The following is an 18,426-nucleotide window of genomic DNA, read 5'->3' on the forward strand; positions in this document are numbered from 1 at the left end:
ACAAGAGGGCACCCTTTACCTTTTTGTCCCATCTAAACGACACTTTTTTTTTCAAAAGATAATTTTAGAGATGCTCTGCGCCCAAATACCACAGCATCCATTGCAACACGGTGTTTATTTTAGAAACAAACACTGACACAATTGACTTTGTTCCAGTACAGTTTCAATTTCAAAAACAAGTCTGACAATCTGGGTTTCATTTCCCGCAGGGCCAGATCACACTCATGGATGCTCCCGTGTTTCAAGCTATTCAGCCAGAGGTAAGAGGATAGAAAACCAGAACTGTTTCAAAACGTAAATAATTATTCTGTAACGAAGCTCATCCCTAGCCTGATTGAAAATCACTGCGGTCTAATATCTCCTTGTGATATCAGACATTTGAAGCCTGTATTTGAGGTTTCTCATCTTAGCTGAAAGCCACACACACATGCAGTCCACTGGCATGCTATTGTTTCCAGACACGGGATTGGTTTGAATTAAAGTGACATTGTCATGAGTGTTGCATGACCTTTTCTGAGATATGTTTATAGTTTGTTGTGTCTGAGTAAGCAGTGGGGGTTACTTAGGAAGATTTGACTGTCTGAATTTAAAAAAAAAGTACTTCTCTTCTTCATAACCTTCGGCCAGTGATTCTTTTTGCAGCGATTCTTTGAAACCTAGTGATTCTTTTTGCAGCGATTCTTTGATTATCTCTGAACTAGCTGTTGGTTATAGTCAATCCAATCCAACGTATTGCTGTTGCACAGGGCTATCAAACTGTGTAAAAATGTATAATTTTTCAAGCTTCAAGTCGCTGTGGCCCGATCTTACAATTTTGGAAAAAAAAAAGTTCAGGACGAAGACGTACATGTCAAGCGGTTCGGGATGTGGTTTCATGTTTTACCATCTGGAAGGACCAGAAATTAAACTTAAGAACAATTCAGGAAAAAAAAAAACCTGCAAGCGTAGGCTTTTGAAAAGAGCATTTGTTCTGTGAGCGGCCTGATAGAGGTGGTTCGACGTGGAGAGCAGGGCTCCAGCCAGCCAGGACGGAGTCAAATCTGCAGTGTTCAATAGAAAAGTGATGCAGCAGCTCGCTGGCAGGGACGGAGGGCATTAGTAGGAGGTTCCTAGCGTCCATTGTGCTTTGTTGGAGAACCACCGTCGGCATTTTTTTTTTCCGCAGTTTCAAGCCTTCACTTTTTAACGGTGTCTCTGACACGTTACGGAAAAAGAAGATCATGTTCATGTGCTGGTGACCTGCATTTATTACATACCAACTGAACATGCTTTAGCTAAATACATTATACATTTAGATACTGGTTAAATACATGTAGCTCTATGGTACAATATCATTTAAATTCTACACTACATGGTCACTACTACATACTAAAGAATTACGGTGGTCTCTTATTTAATTTTTTTAATTTCTCATCATCTACCAGCCCTCTCTTGCGATCTATTGGTCGATTCGAGCTATTTTTTTTCGTAAAATATGAAACGTTTAAGAGCTGTGCTTTAAAGCCGTGAGAATGAAGTATGGATTAAATATATGCGTGCCGCTACAGTTGCATGTTTTTTATTAGTAAAACTATGGAACATCCCTTTTTTTTTTTTTCAAAAATGGCTTGTATTTCATTACAACACTAATTAGGAAAAGCATCTGTGGTGTAGTAAACTTTACACATCTGTAAAAGTAATGGCACCATCAGGTATTTTTACGTTATTAAATTAGTCCTACGTTTGACCCTGGACTTAACTGAACTGTGGCGCAGGCGTTCTCGACGATACAAAATGGATTCTGATTGTTGGGTCCAACTGTAGTCGTCTGTGTAACCTCAGCGTTTGGTTTCACTGTTCTTCGGTGGTCATCCAAAAGTTGTGTAATTTTTATAACCCAGTAACAGCGTTGTGACTTGGAAGTGGTTTTTTTTTCTCTATGTAATGTGACTGCAAATGTGGGTGAGCATGTCACAGGAGAACGTCATGTTCGTGTTCATATTTTATAGGAGTTGGGAACACATATCCCCAGCCAACAACTCCTGTGAGCAGAGAATCTCATTAAACTGGACTTTTGTTTTTTTGACTCTGACGTGGAGCAGATGTGTGGTGAGACGAGCCGAGGGAGAGAAGATAACTGTCAGTCACAGTGACCAGTGGTCTTAGGCCCTCTGGTCAAGAAGTACAGTAGGTCCCACACTGACCAATAGCTTGGAAATGAACAACTCTCACGGAAAGACCGGAGGTCAGAACGTCAGACTGCAGACAAATGTAGAATCTGAACACATGGTTTTAATCCTGCGGAAGACGCCGTCATGCTACACGGACGTTGTTTATCTCAATCACCTGATTGACCGTTGTCGGCAGCAGATCGCTGTTTACCTCATTGACATAACAGATTTTGGTCAGCCACGTACGTGATATTGTTTGACTCCGTGACGACCTCTGATGTGCGTTGCTGTCCGAGTGACTCGATGGATCATAAAACAAAGAAAAGAAAAGGGATGAAGTCTTTTCTTTACTCTTAATTTATGATGCATTGTTTCTTCAGGATTTGTACTGGCAACCGGTTAGAACGTCTAAAAATCATCGAGGTTAAAAAAAGTGCATTGGTTATTAATGACAGGACATTGTTTTTCCTCCTTTTGAACTCGGTCATTTGTAATTTCATAATCATGTCGACGATGGTTTACAGCTGCTGATCTGTGAAAAAGAGACTGAAGGAAGAAAAAAAAGGGGCAATCTCAGTAATGTAAAAGGACATAAAGAGCGAGGAGGGTCGTATTTATCTTTTACAGACATCCAGGACAACAGCCAAGAAAGTAATTTGGGGGCCCGGACTGGTAGGTTTTTTTTTTTTTTCTCCAGCTCTCAGGGAACAGCCATCAAGTTTGATTTTACACTCTGCTAAGAACTTTGGAACTTCCTGTCCTTCCAGGACCTAGAAATTCTCGGGCCGGTTAGAAAACGGCACGTGAGCCGAGGATGTTTATTCGTGGTTAGGAACACGTCATGTTCTCTGGCCCATCTCTGTAGGAGGGTTCCTGTCTGGTCCTTTTTTTTCTCTCATGTTGGCATTTGATTTTTGCAGTGTAAACCATTTAAAAACAAACAGATTAAATAATAGAAGGCGATATAGGATTCATCTTAAATACCTGAGAAACACCTCAGAATCACGTCCGGTCTGGTGTTTTACCGAATGTCAAAAAGCACGTACTGTATTTCCTTCAGAGCACGCAGTAAAAAAGCTCCTGGAAAAGTAATCATCCCTGTGGTGTGCACAGCTAAGTGGTGGGGGCCGTTTCTTGCTGTGCGTACGGCTCTGCTGGGTCTGTTGTAATAGACGTGCGACTCGGACAAAAGTGCATTTTATGTCCACCACATTTATCCGGGTTTCCTCTCCGGGGGTTTTCGGGGGATTTCCAATCCATCTCTTATTTCGTGTATCCAAAAATGAAGCTGTTTGTTGGACAGGTAGAGCTGTGTGAAGAAATGACTACCATTGTCAGACATATGGTTTATTTTGAATTTTAATAATTCTGGTATATGACTTTAAAGATTAAAAAGTTAGGAAACGCTTCCTTCGATTAGCGTTACCCACTTTGGCTGAAATAACTGCATTTATAGCCCTTTGTAGCCATCTGTGTCGGGAAAGTTTTCATGTAATGTTTGAAGTACTTGCATGTACAGCCTGTTTCAGTTGACGCCCGCGGCACCTCTGGCTTTGTTGTTTATCTTGATCGTTGCTCTCTTCTGGAGACTTGTACCATCTTGTTCCTTTTTTTTTTAACCACCCTGTGGTGTGCTCTCGTGTTGAACATGCTTGGACAGCCAGACACAGCCATGTGGTATATTGTTTTGGAACCCCATTACTAGACTTAGTTCCCAGACAGTGGAAAGACTGATCTATCAAATCTTTTGAGATCTCTCTGTATCCCTGGCTGGACTCGTACGCTGCTAGGATCTTGTTTCTGAAGGACTCACGCAGCTCTTTTGATCCCAACCACACCGTATTGCTGAGGTTTAATTAGGGCTAGCCTCCTTCAAAGGAGTAACGATGCTTTCATCATGTGCACCTAATGTGATAGAGCCTCACATCCAATTTATGTGTTAACAGAATTCCACTAAAGAATAGACGGATCTGTGGTATCGTATGAGACGATCAGGAGCGGCAGTAAAGTATGTGAGCGTTGCGCAGGACGTGACACACACAGGGACTCTCAGACTATTCAGACCAGTGAAAATGACATAACCAACTGTGGGTCGGTGTTTAGTTGAGCAGACAGAGGTCCTGTCTGTGTTGACTCAGAAGGGACGGTTGTTGAAATGTTGTGGTATTTCTGATTGAAGCAGACGCGGCGTCATCTCTGCGACTCTCCTGGGGTGAACCACCTACCTGGGTGGTCAGGTGGTCAAACACAACCAGTGTGTCTTTCAGTGAATATGGAAGGTTTTTGTTTATGAATTACTCCAAAGTTACCAGAGCTGTTTAGTCGGAGAAAATAATAACGGGCAGACGGGGAAAGCAGTGCTTATTTAAAAAAGGAAAAACTTCAAATAACCGTGTTTTCTTCTCGGTAAAATGAGCTGGAATCTCCCACACGTGGTTGTAAAAACATCCCATGACGGGGACATCGTGTTCAAACACTGTGGAGGTTCTACTGAGGCTCTATGGGAAGATGCGGTCGGATCTTATACACTTATTTTTACGACCTTAACATGTTCTCTTCATCCTCTTTCCACACTCCGACTATGGCAAAATGACCTCAAACGCATCGCTTCGCCCGCGCCTGTGGGTCTGTTTGTAACATCTGTGTTTGATATTCCGTGTTTTACCTCGTTGGCCGCCTCTGATGAGATTTATTGGTGACTGAGAGGTTTGGGCTTCCAACGTCAGGCAGCCAGACTGGCAGAGACGAGCAAGAGATCTTGTACAATATTTTTTATTAAATTCTTTGTCGGTTTTTACCTCAACACTAAAGAACGGTGTCCAAAACAAACCTGTGTTTGGTCTGATAAAACCATGCATGGGCTCTTCTGTGCAACCTCCAGAGCCTGTTGGATCACTATAATTGGGTAAACAGAAATGACCTTTGGCCCTGCTGCTTCTAGTATCTAGCCCAGGGGTGTCAAACGGCCACATCAGCAATACAGTTCCTGTTGAAGGGCCGGTTGTAAATGGAACACTATAGATCAGGGGTCCCCAACCCCCGGTTCGTGGATCAGTACCAGTCCATAGGTCCTTTGGTACCAGCCCGCAGTGGGACACAGTGAAAAAATTAAAAATTCGAATTAACTTCATTCAAAAAAAATTTTATTTACTTTCTTTATTTGACAATAATCTTGCAATATTTTAAAATAAAAGTCATTCAGACTAGAGTCTGGTATAGATGTAGCTCCTCCATAACAGACTAAAACATGTATCTGCAATTGATTATTATTTATTCAAGCTACAAATATTGTTCATTGCTGTGTTTAATTTCATAGGTTGATAAACTCTGCTGCATGGACTTTATGAAATGCTTTTTAAGCTCCCGCGGGCCACGCAAAATGGCTTGGCGGGCCGCATTTGGCCCCCGGGCCTTGAGTTTGACACGTATGATCTAGAAGTTCCGATATAAAAATGTACCAAATGATAATTGATCGCATTGGTCTCTTTTCATTGAGCATAAATCAGTGAACATTGGAGTTTGAGCTTAATATTATGTATTATAATTATATATTATTATTATATAAATAACATTAACTCTAATACTTTTTGTCTGTGGATTGCAGTAATACAAATATGTATTGAGGTTACGTAGTGCTACAATCCTGCTTGTACTGCAGTTGTATGACTTCATGGTATTTATCTATCACGCCCTTCGAGTCCTTTGTGTGTTTTTCTGACACTGTTTAATATCCTCTCTTATTGTGTGTTGCAAATTGCAGCAGGACACACTATTATTTAAAAAATGGTGCCGTGTGCGTCTACAATTTGTGTTTAATAGCTGTTTTTTTTCTTTGTGTTTTTTTTGTGATGATTTCTAGGAGCTGTCAAGCTGCGGCTGGAACAAGAAGGAGAAACACAGCTCCGCTCCAAATGTGGTAGCCTTCACACGCAGGTTCAACCAGGTGAGGCACTTGTACAGTCTGCACATCATCGCTTTCTCACTTCGCATTCACGAGCAGAGTTGACAGAGAACAAAAAAAAAAAAATCCTGAAAGATTTATGATGACTGGACGTCCAGGAGAACGGAGAAACTACAACTGCTTTTCTCATTCTCAAGGTAGCAAGTCATCGCCCTAGCTCCCCCCACTGGAGATTGTCGTTTTCAATCTGCTCGTCCTGGCAAAAAAAAAAAAAACTAGTCACCTCATTAATTTCCCCTCCGTTCTTACACCTCATCAACTAGCTCAAGTCAAACATGCACTGAGAAAGCCAGATTTAGTTGTTTTTACTGGATTTGGTCTCTGTGCGTTGCATTTCCTAATGTCCGCCAGAGCAAATGCGACATGCCCACTGGTGCCCAACGATGTTATCAACAGGAAGTTGTGGGTACTGATGTGCAGGGGAAGCCTTGTCCTTTTATCTTTTTCCAGTGTTTTACCAGTTTTTTTTTCTTTTCTTTTTTTAAACCCCACTGTTGCCTTCCAGTGTAAATATGACATAATCGAATGAGAATGTGTTTCTGTGGAAATTTCTGCATCTGTACAAGATCCCGAGGAAATTCAGGAGAAGTGAGCCCTTTTTGGACGAGGAAAACTTAACTTGGTTAGAGAAAGGAGTCGCTCAGCAGCAGAGCGCATGCTGAGGCCATATTTTCTTTTCATTCACTTACTCTCGATGGTTACGGACTCTAGTTGAGCAGAAAAATTCTTGACAGTCTGTTTGGCCGAGATCGTGAAGGGAACCGTTTAGAAAGCTATTACGCAACAATTATATCACCAGGGCACACTGCACATGTGTTTAACACTGAGTTAGAATGACAGTAAGCACCGGGGTAATAATTAAATACTTAACCCGTTTCTGGGATTGATCGTAATTGCCACAATTTGTGATGATGGGTCCTTCTAACAGTTATACGTAGTCTGTATGTCATCATTTGAATGTTTTCTGTGCGTCTGCGTGTCATTCTAATTCCCCGGTAACGTGTAAGTGCATAGCGATGCGAAACGTGATTTCTCCTGGTCATTAGGGATGTGTGTTTTTGGGTCACTTTCCAACAGTTAACAGCCAATTTCCAATCAGGAAACACACTGCAAGTTCAACTGCAAGCGCGTCGGCCAACGCTTGACCTCGTCTTTGACCGGAGCTCCTTCCACTTCTCAAGCCGTTGGGTTGACCGCACGTACCTCGAAGTTGTTGTTGGATCGAAATCCTGCCGTTCATTAATAATCACTTGAACACCGGGGACTTAACTCATTTCTCGAGGCCTCGTCGTTTGGCGTTATAACAGATGGGCCTCTTTTGTCTGCCGTCTCCAGATCCACTCCTTTCAACGTAGCGCACAACCGCCTTGTGTTTACATTGTTTTAAGTATAGGTTGTCACGGGTGAGCTCATAGTTATCCAAGCTTTGAGACAGACGCAGAAGCAGACCCCGTGGAGAAGCCCCGGTGCAGTTCTTCAGCCCTTCAAACACGTCAGGGAGGAAATAGTTTACGCTCAGATGTTAAGCCACTGATATTCACAATCGTTTAGAAAATGGTTAATATTACATTTATTTACATTATCTTTTCGAATAGTCACACATAAAATCAGGTGTGCAACACATAACGCTATGTTTGTCTCTCTGTTCCAGCATGTAAAGCAAAAGACAGTTATTAATTAATCAATTATTAATCATGATTAATCCATATACATATATGTATATCTTTTTGTGTGTATATATGCATATACACACATATATACATACATTTATATGTATATATATGTGTATATATGTATATGTGTATATATATATATTTATCTATATATATATACACAGACATACAGTATGTACATACAAATATATTTATATATATATACAAATAGATAACATATATGTACATATTTTATATATATATGTTTAGCCTTGTGAATTTGTCCATTGTGGGACAAATAAAGGACTTCTGTCTATATATATTTATATATTGTGTGTATTTAAAGTTACAGTGAGCTATTTAGGGGGAAAAAAGTTTCATGCTTGAAAACTTTGTGAAATCAGGTTTGACCCATTGTGTGTCTTCCCTCTATTTTCTCCATATGAAATATTATGCCCTTCTGACTCTTTGTTCTGGCAGGATACTCCCAACCTTGATTGAAATCACTTTGATATGTGTGTTTCATGTGTATGTTCTTTTTTTGTTTTTTTTTAAAGAGACTGAAGAGGAGCAAATGACTAAGCCTCCGCTTCTCATCTGTTTTTTAAAAGCACCCAGCTGTTAGTCATCAGTGGGTCAGTCAACAGAGAGAAAAAAAAGTTGCATTAATTGCGCTCATTGATCATCAGACCTCTCAGCCAGGCTGTTTGTGTTCATGTGAGGGAGCCGGAGAGTTAGTCTCTGGACCGTAGTCTGCAGCACCGTCCTCTGGGTCAGTCGCAAAACATCACACATCCGTGGTAGAGCGATGAACCTTTCCCCCAGTGCATCTGTATCTGCGTGGGTGTGAGAGTGGGTGCTTGTCTCGGCCTCTCGGCCCCTGCATGGTCACGGCTTTGTAGCTCGTCATTGTTTTCAGAACAAGAGTCCATATACCTAAGAAGTTCCAAAGCTAGCATATCATATTGTATCATATTTTTTCTACTTTATCAGAAGGTTTCCCCACATTCCTGGTCATTGCCTCTTGAGAATCCGCCAAACGTCTCTGAACTTCCACGCATCCCTGAAAGCATCTTCTGATGCCCTGAGAATGGGGCCGGTCGTCCTATCGGTCATTTCGGTCGATTCTGTATTCACTCAAACCGTGATGCGACAGTCGTAATCTGTGCTTTTGTGGGAAACTTTGAGAACATAATGTGCAGACAGCTAGCAGTTGGCTCCAGGCCTTGTGGCGTTGACACTAACTCCTCCTCCCGTTACCTTCAATCTTTTCTTATTTACCTCCCTTTTCCTCTTTCCACTCCCTCTCTCCCAAAGCTTAAAATCTGATTGATGCACTGACACACAGTATGTGTGTGTCGGTGTGTGTGTGTCTGTGTCTGTATGTAATCAAAACGCTGGCTAACCAGCAACTCTCCCTAGAGAGTCAAGTTTCCAACCTCGCTCCTTGTCTGGACGAGTACACTGAACACACACGTACACACACTCTAATCCTCCTCTTTTCTCAGTCGATAAATTGTGAAAAATACTTTTTTGTGCGTGTTGTATAATCATTTGGAAACATTTTGCTGCAAAATTCCTCTTCTTCTACCAGAGGTCTAATTTTTTTTTCATCGGTGATTTTAATCACATGCCGTTCCACTGACCACAGACATGTTGCAGTTGTCTGTTGACCCCGTTCTGTTTCATGAGTTTCCTTTGTATCCAGACATTTACATCATGTCTCTTCCTTGGCTTGTTTTTTTTTTTGTTTTTTTTTGCAGACGAGTTTTTGGGTGGTAAGAGAGATCCTCCACGCACAGACGCTGAAGATCAGAGCAGAAGTGCTGAGTCTCTACATCCGTACAGCCAAGGTACGGCAAGCACACACACACACACACACGCACACACACACACACACACACGTTCTGATGCAGATGTGGTGTACTCGTGCAACTTTATGCTTCTTTTTTAAAACATAAAACATACATCCTCCGCACTTGCAGAAACTGTGTGACATGAACAACCTCCACGCGGTGATGGCCGTGGTGTCAGCCTTACAAAGTGCCCCCATCTTCAGGCTCACCAAAACATGGGCGGTGAGTGTGTTTACTGTGTTTTCCAAGCAAGATTGGTCGACTGCTAGAATGCTTTACAAATCCATTTGAAAGCATTCTAGCATCTTATAAAAAGAAATACATTAATATATGTCCTAAAAAATAAAGAAAATTAAGCAAAACCTAAGAGTGTATGAAACCGTGAAACCTGTTTAATTATGTTACCGAAACATCCGTCCCCTTTGTGTCTGATCCCATAAAAATGTCAGATACCGTGCTAACATTTCAATTTCCCAACATGGTGTATTTGCGTGTTTCTGTGCAGTGATTATCAGTTGCACAAAAACACATTCCTTTACACTGTCTGCAACTAATCCCGCTGACAAGAAAGGGGGGGGGAACGGTTTCCAACTGTCGCTGCAATGAGTCCAACTAGATCCCAGACTGCGGTGACGTTGATTTCTTTTTCAGTGGTGGTTTGTTACTTGTTTTTCACCACAGATTATTTACCCCTTTTGTCACTGTACGATCGTATGAGCTCTGATGTCGTCGCACGATCATTTCCAGAAATGTACATTTGAAATCTGTAGTAAACAGGCGGAACCATAAGATAATCTTCCACCACACGCATCTTTCTTCAATTCCTGCGAGTACATCGGCGTCATCTCCAACTAAACATTCGTCGCACCGAGTTAGGAAATTGTCAGTAAAATATAATTTTATTTTTTTAATTATTTTATTTAATATATATTTTTTACATTCACTTTTTTTCCAGTTCTTACCAAGCCTCACACTATCGATTCTCTACCTTACATATTATTTTCGTTGTCTTCACAGTTACTCAGTCGGAAGGACAAGGCAACCTTCGATCGCCTCGACTACCTAATGTCAAAAGAAGACAACTATAAACGTCTGAGAGACTTCATAAGCAGCCAGAGCATGGTCTCCTGCATACCCTACCTAGGTAGGTGAAGTCACTGAGTGAACAATTTCAATATTTTAATAGATTATTAAGTGATTCTTTTTACTGTTGGTTATACACATGGAAGTCTGGACTTAATGACGGACCTTGAAAAAACATGCAGCACTAATGCTGTGTAACGGCACAGATTTTCTGACTCGGGCTGTATGTGGTTCTTCTTTGGTTAGCCTTGCTGTGATGTATGGGAAGTCGATTATTTCCCGTGTTCTATATGTGAGCGCGAGTTGTCCGATTGAAATTTTTTTTTTTTTTTTTACGGCCTCTGCTTGTAATGGGTGTGGATGAGTGATGTGTGACCAGCTGGCTGTCCTCAAAGCTGTTTTTAGCCAAATTGGCACAGGGGATGGAAATCACCACTCTTGTTCTCAGACATTCACCTCTGCCATAAATCCAGTGGATTCTCCAAAGGGAGAGGGAGACAAAGAAAGAGTGGTCACAAGAATAAAAGCCTTTCTGCTTCAATAAGGATCTCTTTAACCTTAGTAAAAGAGTGAAAAATATATTTTTTTAAAAAAGCCATGGATTAGTTTTCCTCTTGGGTGATGTTTATCTGCGGTTATTAAAAAGTGTGAAGGGAGAGCCGTATGTTTGTTTCGGACTCCGGCACAATGATACAGTTGTGCTGTTATGTGTGCATGCGTGGTACCACGGCTGACCTCTGACCTCTGTTAATGCAGCTTCGCTGACACAGTGACCCACCTGTCTGTGCTCACCGCAGGGCAGCGTCTTTAAACTCTTCGATGAACTCGTTTCTGTTCTCCAGTTAATCAAGCGGGGGACAAAGAGCCCACAGAAACGTATGGCTGCACTGTGACAGAACACACACACACACACACACACTTTAAAACATTGCCTGGACTCATAGCCTTTCACCTCGTCAAACCTCGCCACGTGGCGTGAGTAGAAAAAGATCTGTGTATATAATTAACCTTTTTTTTAAAAAGTAAGAACCCAAAAAAAAAACCCACGATACAAGCGAGCTCCTGTTTGTTTAGCAAAAGACGGCAAGGAAGATGAAGTCGAAAACCCAGCTGGCTCGGCGGAGCGCGAACTGGGTGTGACTCGATTGTTGAAATAGTAGTACGGCGAAGCCAGAGAGGATTTGACACAGTTCCCAAACTGATGTGAAAAAGATGGTTGGGGGAGCGATTTCAGCTATTTGACAAGCTGTTCATTTTCCTTCCCTAAAGGATGAAGTACCATAAATCCTCAGTGTGGAGTGTATAAAGTATAATCATGAGCCTGTTCCTGTTCTTTTGAGAGCACTATTGTTCATTTACCCTCCATCCTTATCTCCTCTGTCATTCGTTGGGTTTTCGTGGCGTCTTTGAAACAAGACATTTCCCTAAAGTATTTTGATTTTTCAGTGAAGATTTCAGTGTGGAAACCTTTTTTTACTTGTGCTGTACAATTGGGTTGTGGAGAATACGCATTAACCAGGTCGTATTTATTTCACAGTTCATGTCAGGTTTACGGTTGCCACGACCTTCCTGTACACAAGAGCGGAGACGGTTGTTTAAAAGAGACATGAATTATTTATTGACTTTCAGCGTCTCGCGTTCTTTATCCGTTCACCTGAACATGTTTATTGATCCGTGTGTGTTTTGATTTCCACTTACGTACCCGCTCCTGCACAGACACACAATGGAACTAAAACATAATTCTATTGTTAAGTACTACATATATATAAAAAAGGCCGTGGCTGTGTGTTACTTAACATAAATACGATGATAAATAACAAAGACTGTCAGTTGTGAACATTTGGCCTGAGTAGAATCACACCTCTTAAATTAATTTAATCATACAAAGCCAAGATATTTACATACTGGAGCCAGCTCAGCTGTCTGCGACCTAAACAGCTCTTTTGGATAAGATGGATTTATGTATGGGTTTTCAATACAAGCCAACAGGTTCAGGAGGGTCCAAGAGTTTGAGAACTATATTGAACCCCGGCACATCGAACTGTCTCGCTGCTTTGGTGCGTTTTTGTTCTATTGAGTAAATAGAAAAATGTACATTACACTATCAGTGAGTAGGCAAACAGTGTAGATATGAATACATCGTGGTTTCGGAGAGTTCAATGAAACATTCAGTGAAAGCGAAGTGAAGAGAACAGGCGTCGGTCGTTTTTTTGTTGTTTTTTTCCCCAGTCTTGTCGAGAGTCGTCGACTTCCAGCTATTAAATCTTCCTCTTTTAAAATGCACATCGGCAGGGTTTCCGTGTTGTGCTTTCACAGAGTCTTCGTAAGGGTAAATAAAAGATAGCGACGGAGATGGCGGCGCCTCGTGAGGTTTCACTCTATTGGTCGGATCATGAGGCACACCGACTTGAGGGAGTAGAAGCCTCCTCCGTAGTCTGCCCAAAAAATTCCGTCTTGAAACTTGCTGCGGTAAACTCCTCCACTGTACCATACGCCGTTCAGGTTGGTCTGCCCACAGGCGTTATACCACCAGCCGCCCTTGTGGAAGTGAGCACAGTTGCCTAAGGAAGAGGGAAACGACATTGGAAAACATTGGACAAAGGTTTTGTCAGAAAAAAAAAAAAATACAGTTACAGCTTACCAGAAAAGACGTCCTTGTCTCGATCGAGTGTGGTGAACTGTTTGCCGTTGTGGCTGCTGAAGGAGTCCCCAGCGTTGCCCTGGTAGGTACCGAGCCTCAGCCTGTAGCCGTCGCTTTCGGACTCCAGGCGGAAGCTGCTGTATTCTGCGTACACCTTCTTCCCCGTCCAGTCCTCCAGCTCGATCATCAACTTGTAGTCGCCCTGTTTTCCCAGGCTGTAGATGTTATCCAGTCCGAGCCAGTGTTCGCCATCTATGTTCCCAAACCCTCTCTGTAAGAGGACGAGCAGGTATGAAATGCAGCTAAAATATTAACGGGATTTGGGTCAGGCAACAAAAACAATATAGTAATATGAACTCGTCTTTACTGCAGTGAGACGGCTGTTGACAGAAGAGGTGGTGTTATTCTATGCTCAATTAAATTATAGTCCACCAATGGCAAATTAAAACAAGTTAACAAGTCCTTCGAGTGTTGGCTTTAGAGAAGTGTGGCTGCTCCGCAACCCACTGAAAGGAAGTTTAATCTGCTTCCTATTTCAGACAATAATGTGTCACAGTTGTAAATTGTGGTTTGCAGCTTGATGCGAGTTGGTTTTAAATGCAGAGCGAGTGGCCCCGGAGTTGAAAAGGAATACGAAAAGTGAAGGCGAAGAGGAAAAAAGTTGTGTGTTCGGTGTATCCTGTTCTCCACTGCTGGCTTGGTTTAGCTCCTGGATATTTTTTAATTTTAGAGACTTGGAGAGAAGAGGGATGAAACCAAAACTCAGGGCAGCCAAGAGCCAAACTGTGTGTGTGGTTTTTTTGGAGTTTTTTCTTCACTGATTGCGTGTGTTTATCGGTAGGCTCCTTCTTTTGTGATTTCATCGTCAGTGAGCAAAACTGGTTTCAAAACACGTTTCTCTTCCAAAACTTTGTCTGCTTTGTCTCAAGGTGAATATAGACAGTAATATTTTTTAATAAGAGTCAAATTTACCGAAAAAATATTTTTAAAGGATCTCCTTTAGCCTCCCTAGAGTTTAAAAAAACACATTTAATCTCTCCTTTCTCCTAATTTTTTTCTCAGTTTTTTCATTACCACGGTACATCTAACCCAAGATTCAAACATGACGACAGTGTAGCCATCCCATAATAGGCCAGGTGACAGAAGGACAGATGGACAGATGGATACCTTGTAGTTCTCCCAGTTCCGAAAGAAGTTGACAGAGCCATCTCTCCTCCTCTGTAACACCGTCCACCCTCCGTTGTCGAGGCCGTGCTCACACCAGGCCTGGACCAGCCGATCGCTGCTGTCAGTCTTGAGGAGGTACATCCCACTAGTGGTGTGGCCCGCCTGGTGCACTTGGAAACAGTCCCTGAAGGGACCTGTGGTCACAGAGATCGGATGTGGGATTGTCATTATAAATGATGCAGTTGTTGCGAGGAAGATTCGGTACATGGGGGACAACTTGCTAGCTAGACATTCAATGTGTATAATTTCAGGATTGAATTTGCAGGTAATTTGGACAGTATTTGTTGTTTTTTAGCTGCGTACCTTCTGAGGTAAGTGTTCCCTGTGGTGGAGGAGGGTTTACTCCAAAAGGGCTCGTTGTAGGAGAGTTCATTCTCGATCCCCGGCCGAACGACCTCTTGCTGTCCCTCTGGATCTCATTGGTGAAACGATTGTTTACTGGTATATTTTGCGGCACCACCTGCACCAAGGGAGGCACCACGGGCAACTCACTGCGCCCCAGTGTCCGTAGACACTGGTCTTCCAATTCCGAAATCAGAAGAGATTGGTTGTTCACCACCGAGGCCATCAGGGCAAACCGAGACTCCAGCTCCTTGTACCGAGAAGCCAAACGCATCATCTCCGAGGTCACGTTGAGGACACGGTTCTCCAGCTGCGCCAGCTCCAGCGAGTTGTCTCTTTTTCGGATGATCTCATGCAGCAGCTGCATATACAGTTGGGTGACCCTGGAGTTCATGTTCCTGCTCTCTTTCCGCAGCAGCTTCATCTCATTCACCAGGTTACCATCCACGTCCACCACCAGCTGCAGCGTTTCAATCTCACGGCGCTGTTTGTTCAGCACTTCTCGGACCCCAGAAATATCCATTCGGGTCACTCTGTCCTTGTCCGGTTCTGGGCCGGTGGTGCTGGCACAGATTGGACCTGTTGATGTATGGTCGAATGATTACAGATTATACTAGGAAAAACAAATGTCCAAATAAATTAATGGAAACTAAAACCAGCTGTTTTAAAACCAACCTGTTATCCTCTGCTCGGGAACCAGAAAAGTGTAGGAACACTTCTTTGCGTCAGTATCCTGGGCAGCTCTTTTACTCCTGTGCTGAAAAAGCTCTTTGGTCCTCCGGGCGTCCCTGGAACTCCTGCAGTAACTTTCCTCCCAGAGGGAGAGGCAAAACACAATGTACAGGCTCCACATCAGCCCCTGCATTGCTGCTGGCTGGGTAAATGAGTAGATGGCCAGCTGCTTGTGCTCCCGTCACGTCCCTTCAGGTAGTCCTGCTGGAACGGACAACATTATTGGTTAATAGCTAAATAACAGCTACTCCTTTGTCTGCAGAGGCTAACAAAGGGCTGTGTATGTATATATATTGGTCTGAGCCATGGTTTTCAGGGTAAAGTCATCCTTGTTTACAATCAACGATTGTTCAGAAACCATCCCCAGTTCGAGTAGTTGAAGTGGTGTTAGATCATTGTTCCACGCTGATGTTGTTGGTGTGGAAATACTGAAGAAAGAAATGCACTTTTAACCAGCCAAAAATGTGTGTATTTTTCCCTAATTTAGAGCTTGTTATTCAGTAGCTGGCAGATTTTTATAAAATGATGTTGAAGAAGGTTTAGGAAGGTTTTTTATTTATACATTTCTATACTTATATTTTTTATATTTCTATACACACTTTGGCCCAGAGGCAATGTCTCTGTCATTGGTGTGGAACCCCAGGGTTCACCTCCTGGGCAAGTTCAAATCCCGGTCAGGGCGGTTGGTACCTTCCAGTGGACTCACCACCTGCAGGAAGGTTCAGGGGGGTTGGTACGGTGCAGTGTGATTTGGGTGGTGGATGGATGGGCATTTCTATACTTTATCAAAACCTTATTTAAATGCTCAGTGCTCTGCATTAGTCCATCAGTGTTTAACAGTTAGGGGGCGCTTCATGTGCAGAGTTCATCTTTGACCCGCTTCCACCCGGAGACATAAATACCATTTCTTTGACAGTCTGTCTGGACTACACCTGTATGACTGCCATGACTGTCTTGTCCTCCAGATCTACTCCATCAGTCTTCCCCGGGTTGGCCGCTTAGCCGATCCGTTCCTTCACGAATTCTGACAATTCCGTTGCCTTGGAAAGTTATGGAGAACTGACAGAATTTACAGCTAGTCCTGAGGAGATCTAAAGCGTTCTTTTAGGTCCTGTGTGTCTTTCTGTATGATTAACTGCTAAATACCGTGTGCGCTCACGGTTGCATGTTTTTCCAGCAGCGTGATGTGTCTGACAGACTAACCAGGTACCTGGATACTGATTGACCTTAGCTGCTAATAGCTTTCACAGTAGCATCGGGAGTATCGGTTCCCAAGTTTGTCTTCTCCCTAAGACTGTTACTGGCTCTTCCTGTGGGCTTCCTAGAAGTGACCGTGCTGCACCACATCACATTGTCCAGAAGCCGAAAGCAGCCGTTTACAGATGGTGCGATATGGTTATCACTAACTGAGAATATAATGACTTGACACAGAGAATCTGTGTATGAGAGAGATCATAATAAAAAGTCATATTAATATGGATTGTTATTCAGCTAAAAGGAGATTTAAAATGTTTGAAAATGCATAATTTAATGTATGGAAAAAGTTAACTTAAATATATTAAATCCATATAAGCAGTATACAAAAACTAGGTTTAAGTTTATTTTATATAATATATATATATACATTATTTTAAGCACTTTATTTATCACAAAATGATGTGAAAAACTATAAAAGATTTTCTGCATTTTGAGTTTATACATTATTGTAATTTGCTGACGATTGGTAAAATAATTGATATTGTTTTTACAATTTAATATCTATTAGATTTGTCTGCTTTTACACTAGTTACAATTATCACCTCTTTTAGCACAACATTTTAGGAAATGCCCTGCAAAAGTCATACATTTTCCAATCACAAAATGCTGCAGCAAAATCCTGGAGCCACTGTCTGAGGGGGACTGGAGGACAGACAACATTACAGCTCGTCCATCAGCATCGGCCCCCTTTGGTTTCCCACCTCATTCCTGTCATCTTCCCTCTTCCTCTCTTTCATCATTACTCCCTTTTTCCTGTGTTGTGGACTGGATTTCCCCCGGGTGGTGGTTCTGAGTAAGGGAGGCCACCTCCGCTTCATAGAAGACAACATATCAAAGACATCCAAGAGAGCGAGGCTAGGTCACCAGAGTGTCGTGAAAGTAGAGAGTTTATGGCGTCGTCAGCTTCTTTATTTTCTACACAAACTGAACTGCAGTATACCACCTTAAGAGCTCTGGAAGTCAGAGGGTTGTTGTGCATTTCTACTCGTCATCACGAGGCTCCAGGCTTTTGTGCTGTGTGTGTTTTTTATTTTTACCATTTTATTCCTCACATCACCGCTATTGTTGAAGGATTGTTCTGCTTCAAACTTGCAATGTCTGCAACCTGAATATGCAGACATCTAATTGCTCTATGCGCTCGATCTACGTAAAAGAACGCTCTTAAAATTCTCGAGTTCAAGATTAAGATTCAGTGTGTTCTTCACCGCCTCAGGTCCTGTGACAGTGTATGGCCACTGAACACGTGTGGAGTAAAGGACTCAAACTGGGGCCCCTTATTCTGAACACTTTGTATTTTGGCAACAGAAGATTCATTAGTTGGCCTGCTTGCACAGCAGGGTCAAATATATGTTAAATAAACTCAAAACATTCAGGCTTTCAAACGTCTTCAAATGTCTTCCCCAAAAAAAAAAACGTTCTGTGTGTTTATCACTTTTAGTTCTTGTCATTTTTGCGAGATTTCTAAGTTGTCCTTAATACGAAGTTGCTCTTTAAACGTGGGAATTGGCAACTTGATCATAAGGGC

The 18,426-nt window shown here is 42.2% G+C and overlaps 3 protein-coding genes across 6 annotated transcripts in view; 2 read left to right on the top strand and 1 right to left on the bottom strand.

The window, feature by feature from the left end:
* Positions 1-18,426, top strand: part of LOC103399996 (methyl-CpG-binding domain protein 3-like) — an 844,757-nt gene that overhangs the window by 705,339 nt on the left and 120,992 nt on the right. The window lies entirely within an intron of this gene.
* ralgps2 (Ral GEF with PH domain and SH3 binding motif 2) overlaps positions 1-18,426 on the top strand; it is a 49,668-nt gene that overhangs the window by 16,914 nt on the left and 14,328 nt on the right. For all 3 annotated transcript variants that reach the window (XM_025066354.1, XM_008307230.2, XM_008307231.3), the window contains exons 5-9: positions 210-260; positions 6,010-6,093; positions 9,527-9,616; positions 9,749-9,841; positions 10,637-10,763. In XM_025066354.1, coding sequence (XP_024922122.1) covers positions 210-260; positions 6,010-6,093; positions 9,527-9,616; positions 9,749-9,841; positions 10,637-10,763 — 445 coding nt within the window. The remainder of the gene's footprint in view (positions 1-209; positions 261-6,009; positions 6,094-9,526; positions 9,617-9,748; positions 9,842-10,636; positions 10,764-18,426) is intronic.
* Positions 12,297-18,426, bottom strand: part of angptl1a (angiopoietin-like 1a) — a 9,626-nt gene continuing 3,496 nt past the window's right edge. The window contains exons 2-6 of one of the 2 annotated variants that reach the window (XM_017040760.2): positions 15,588-15,845; positions 14,874-15,491; positions 14,511-14,704; positions 13,344-13,614; positions 12,297-13,263 (exon numbers count right to left, since the gene is read on the bottom strand). In XM_017040760.2, the coding sequence (XP_016896249.1) occupies positions 13,076-13,263; positions 13,344-13,614; positions 14,511-14,704; positions 14,874-15,491; positions 15,588-15,777 (1,461 nt within the window). In that variant the 5' untranslated portion in view covers positions 15,778-15,845 and the 3' untranslated portion in view covers positions 12,297-13,075. Of the gene's footprint in view, positions 13,264-13,343; positions 13,615-14,510; positions 14,705-14,873; positions 15,492-15,587; positions 15,849-18,426 lie in introns of both variants that reach the window. The other variant, XM_008307229.2, reaches the window with a different exon arrangement.

Source organism: Cynoglossus semilaevis, chromosome 2 (genome assembly GCF_000523025.1).
Source record: "Cynoglossus semilaevis isolate Cse_v1.0 chromosome 2, Cse_v1.0, whole genome shotgun sequence".
Lineage (NCBI taxonomy): Eukaryota > Metazoa > Chordata > Actinopteri > Pleuronectiformes > Cynoglossidae > Cynoglossus > Cynoglossus semilaevis.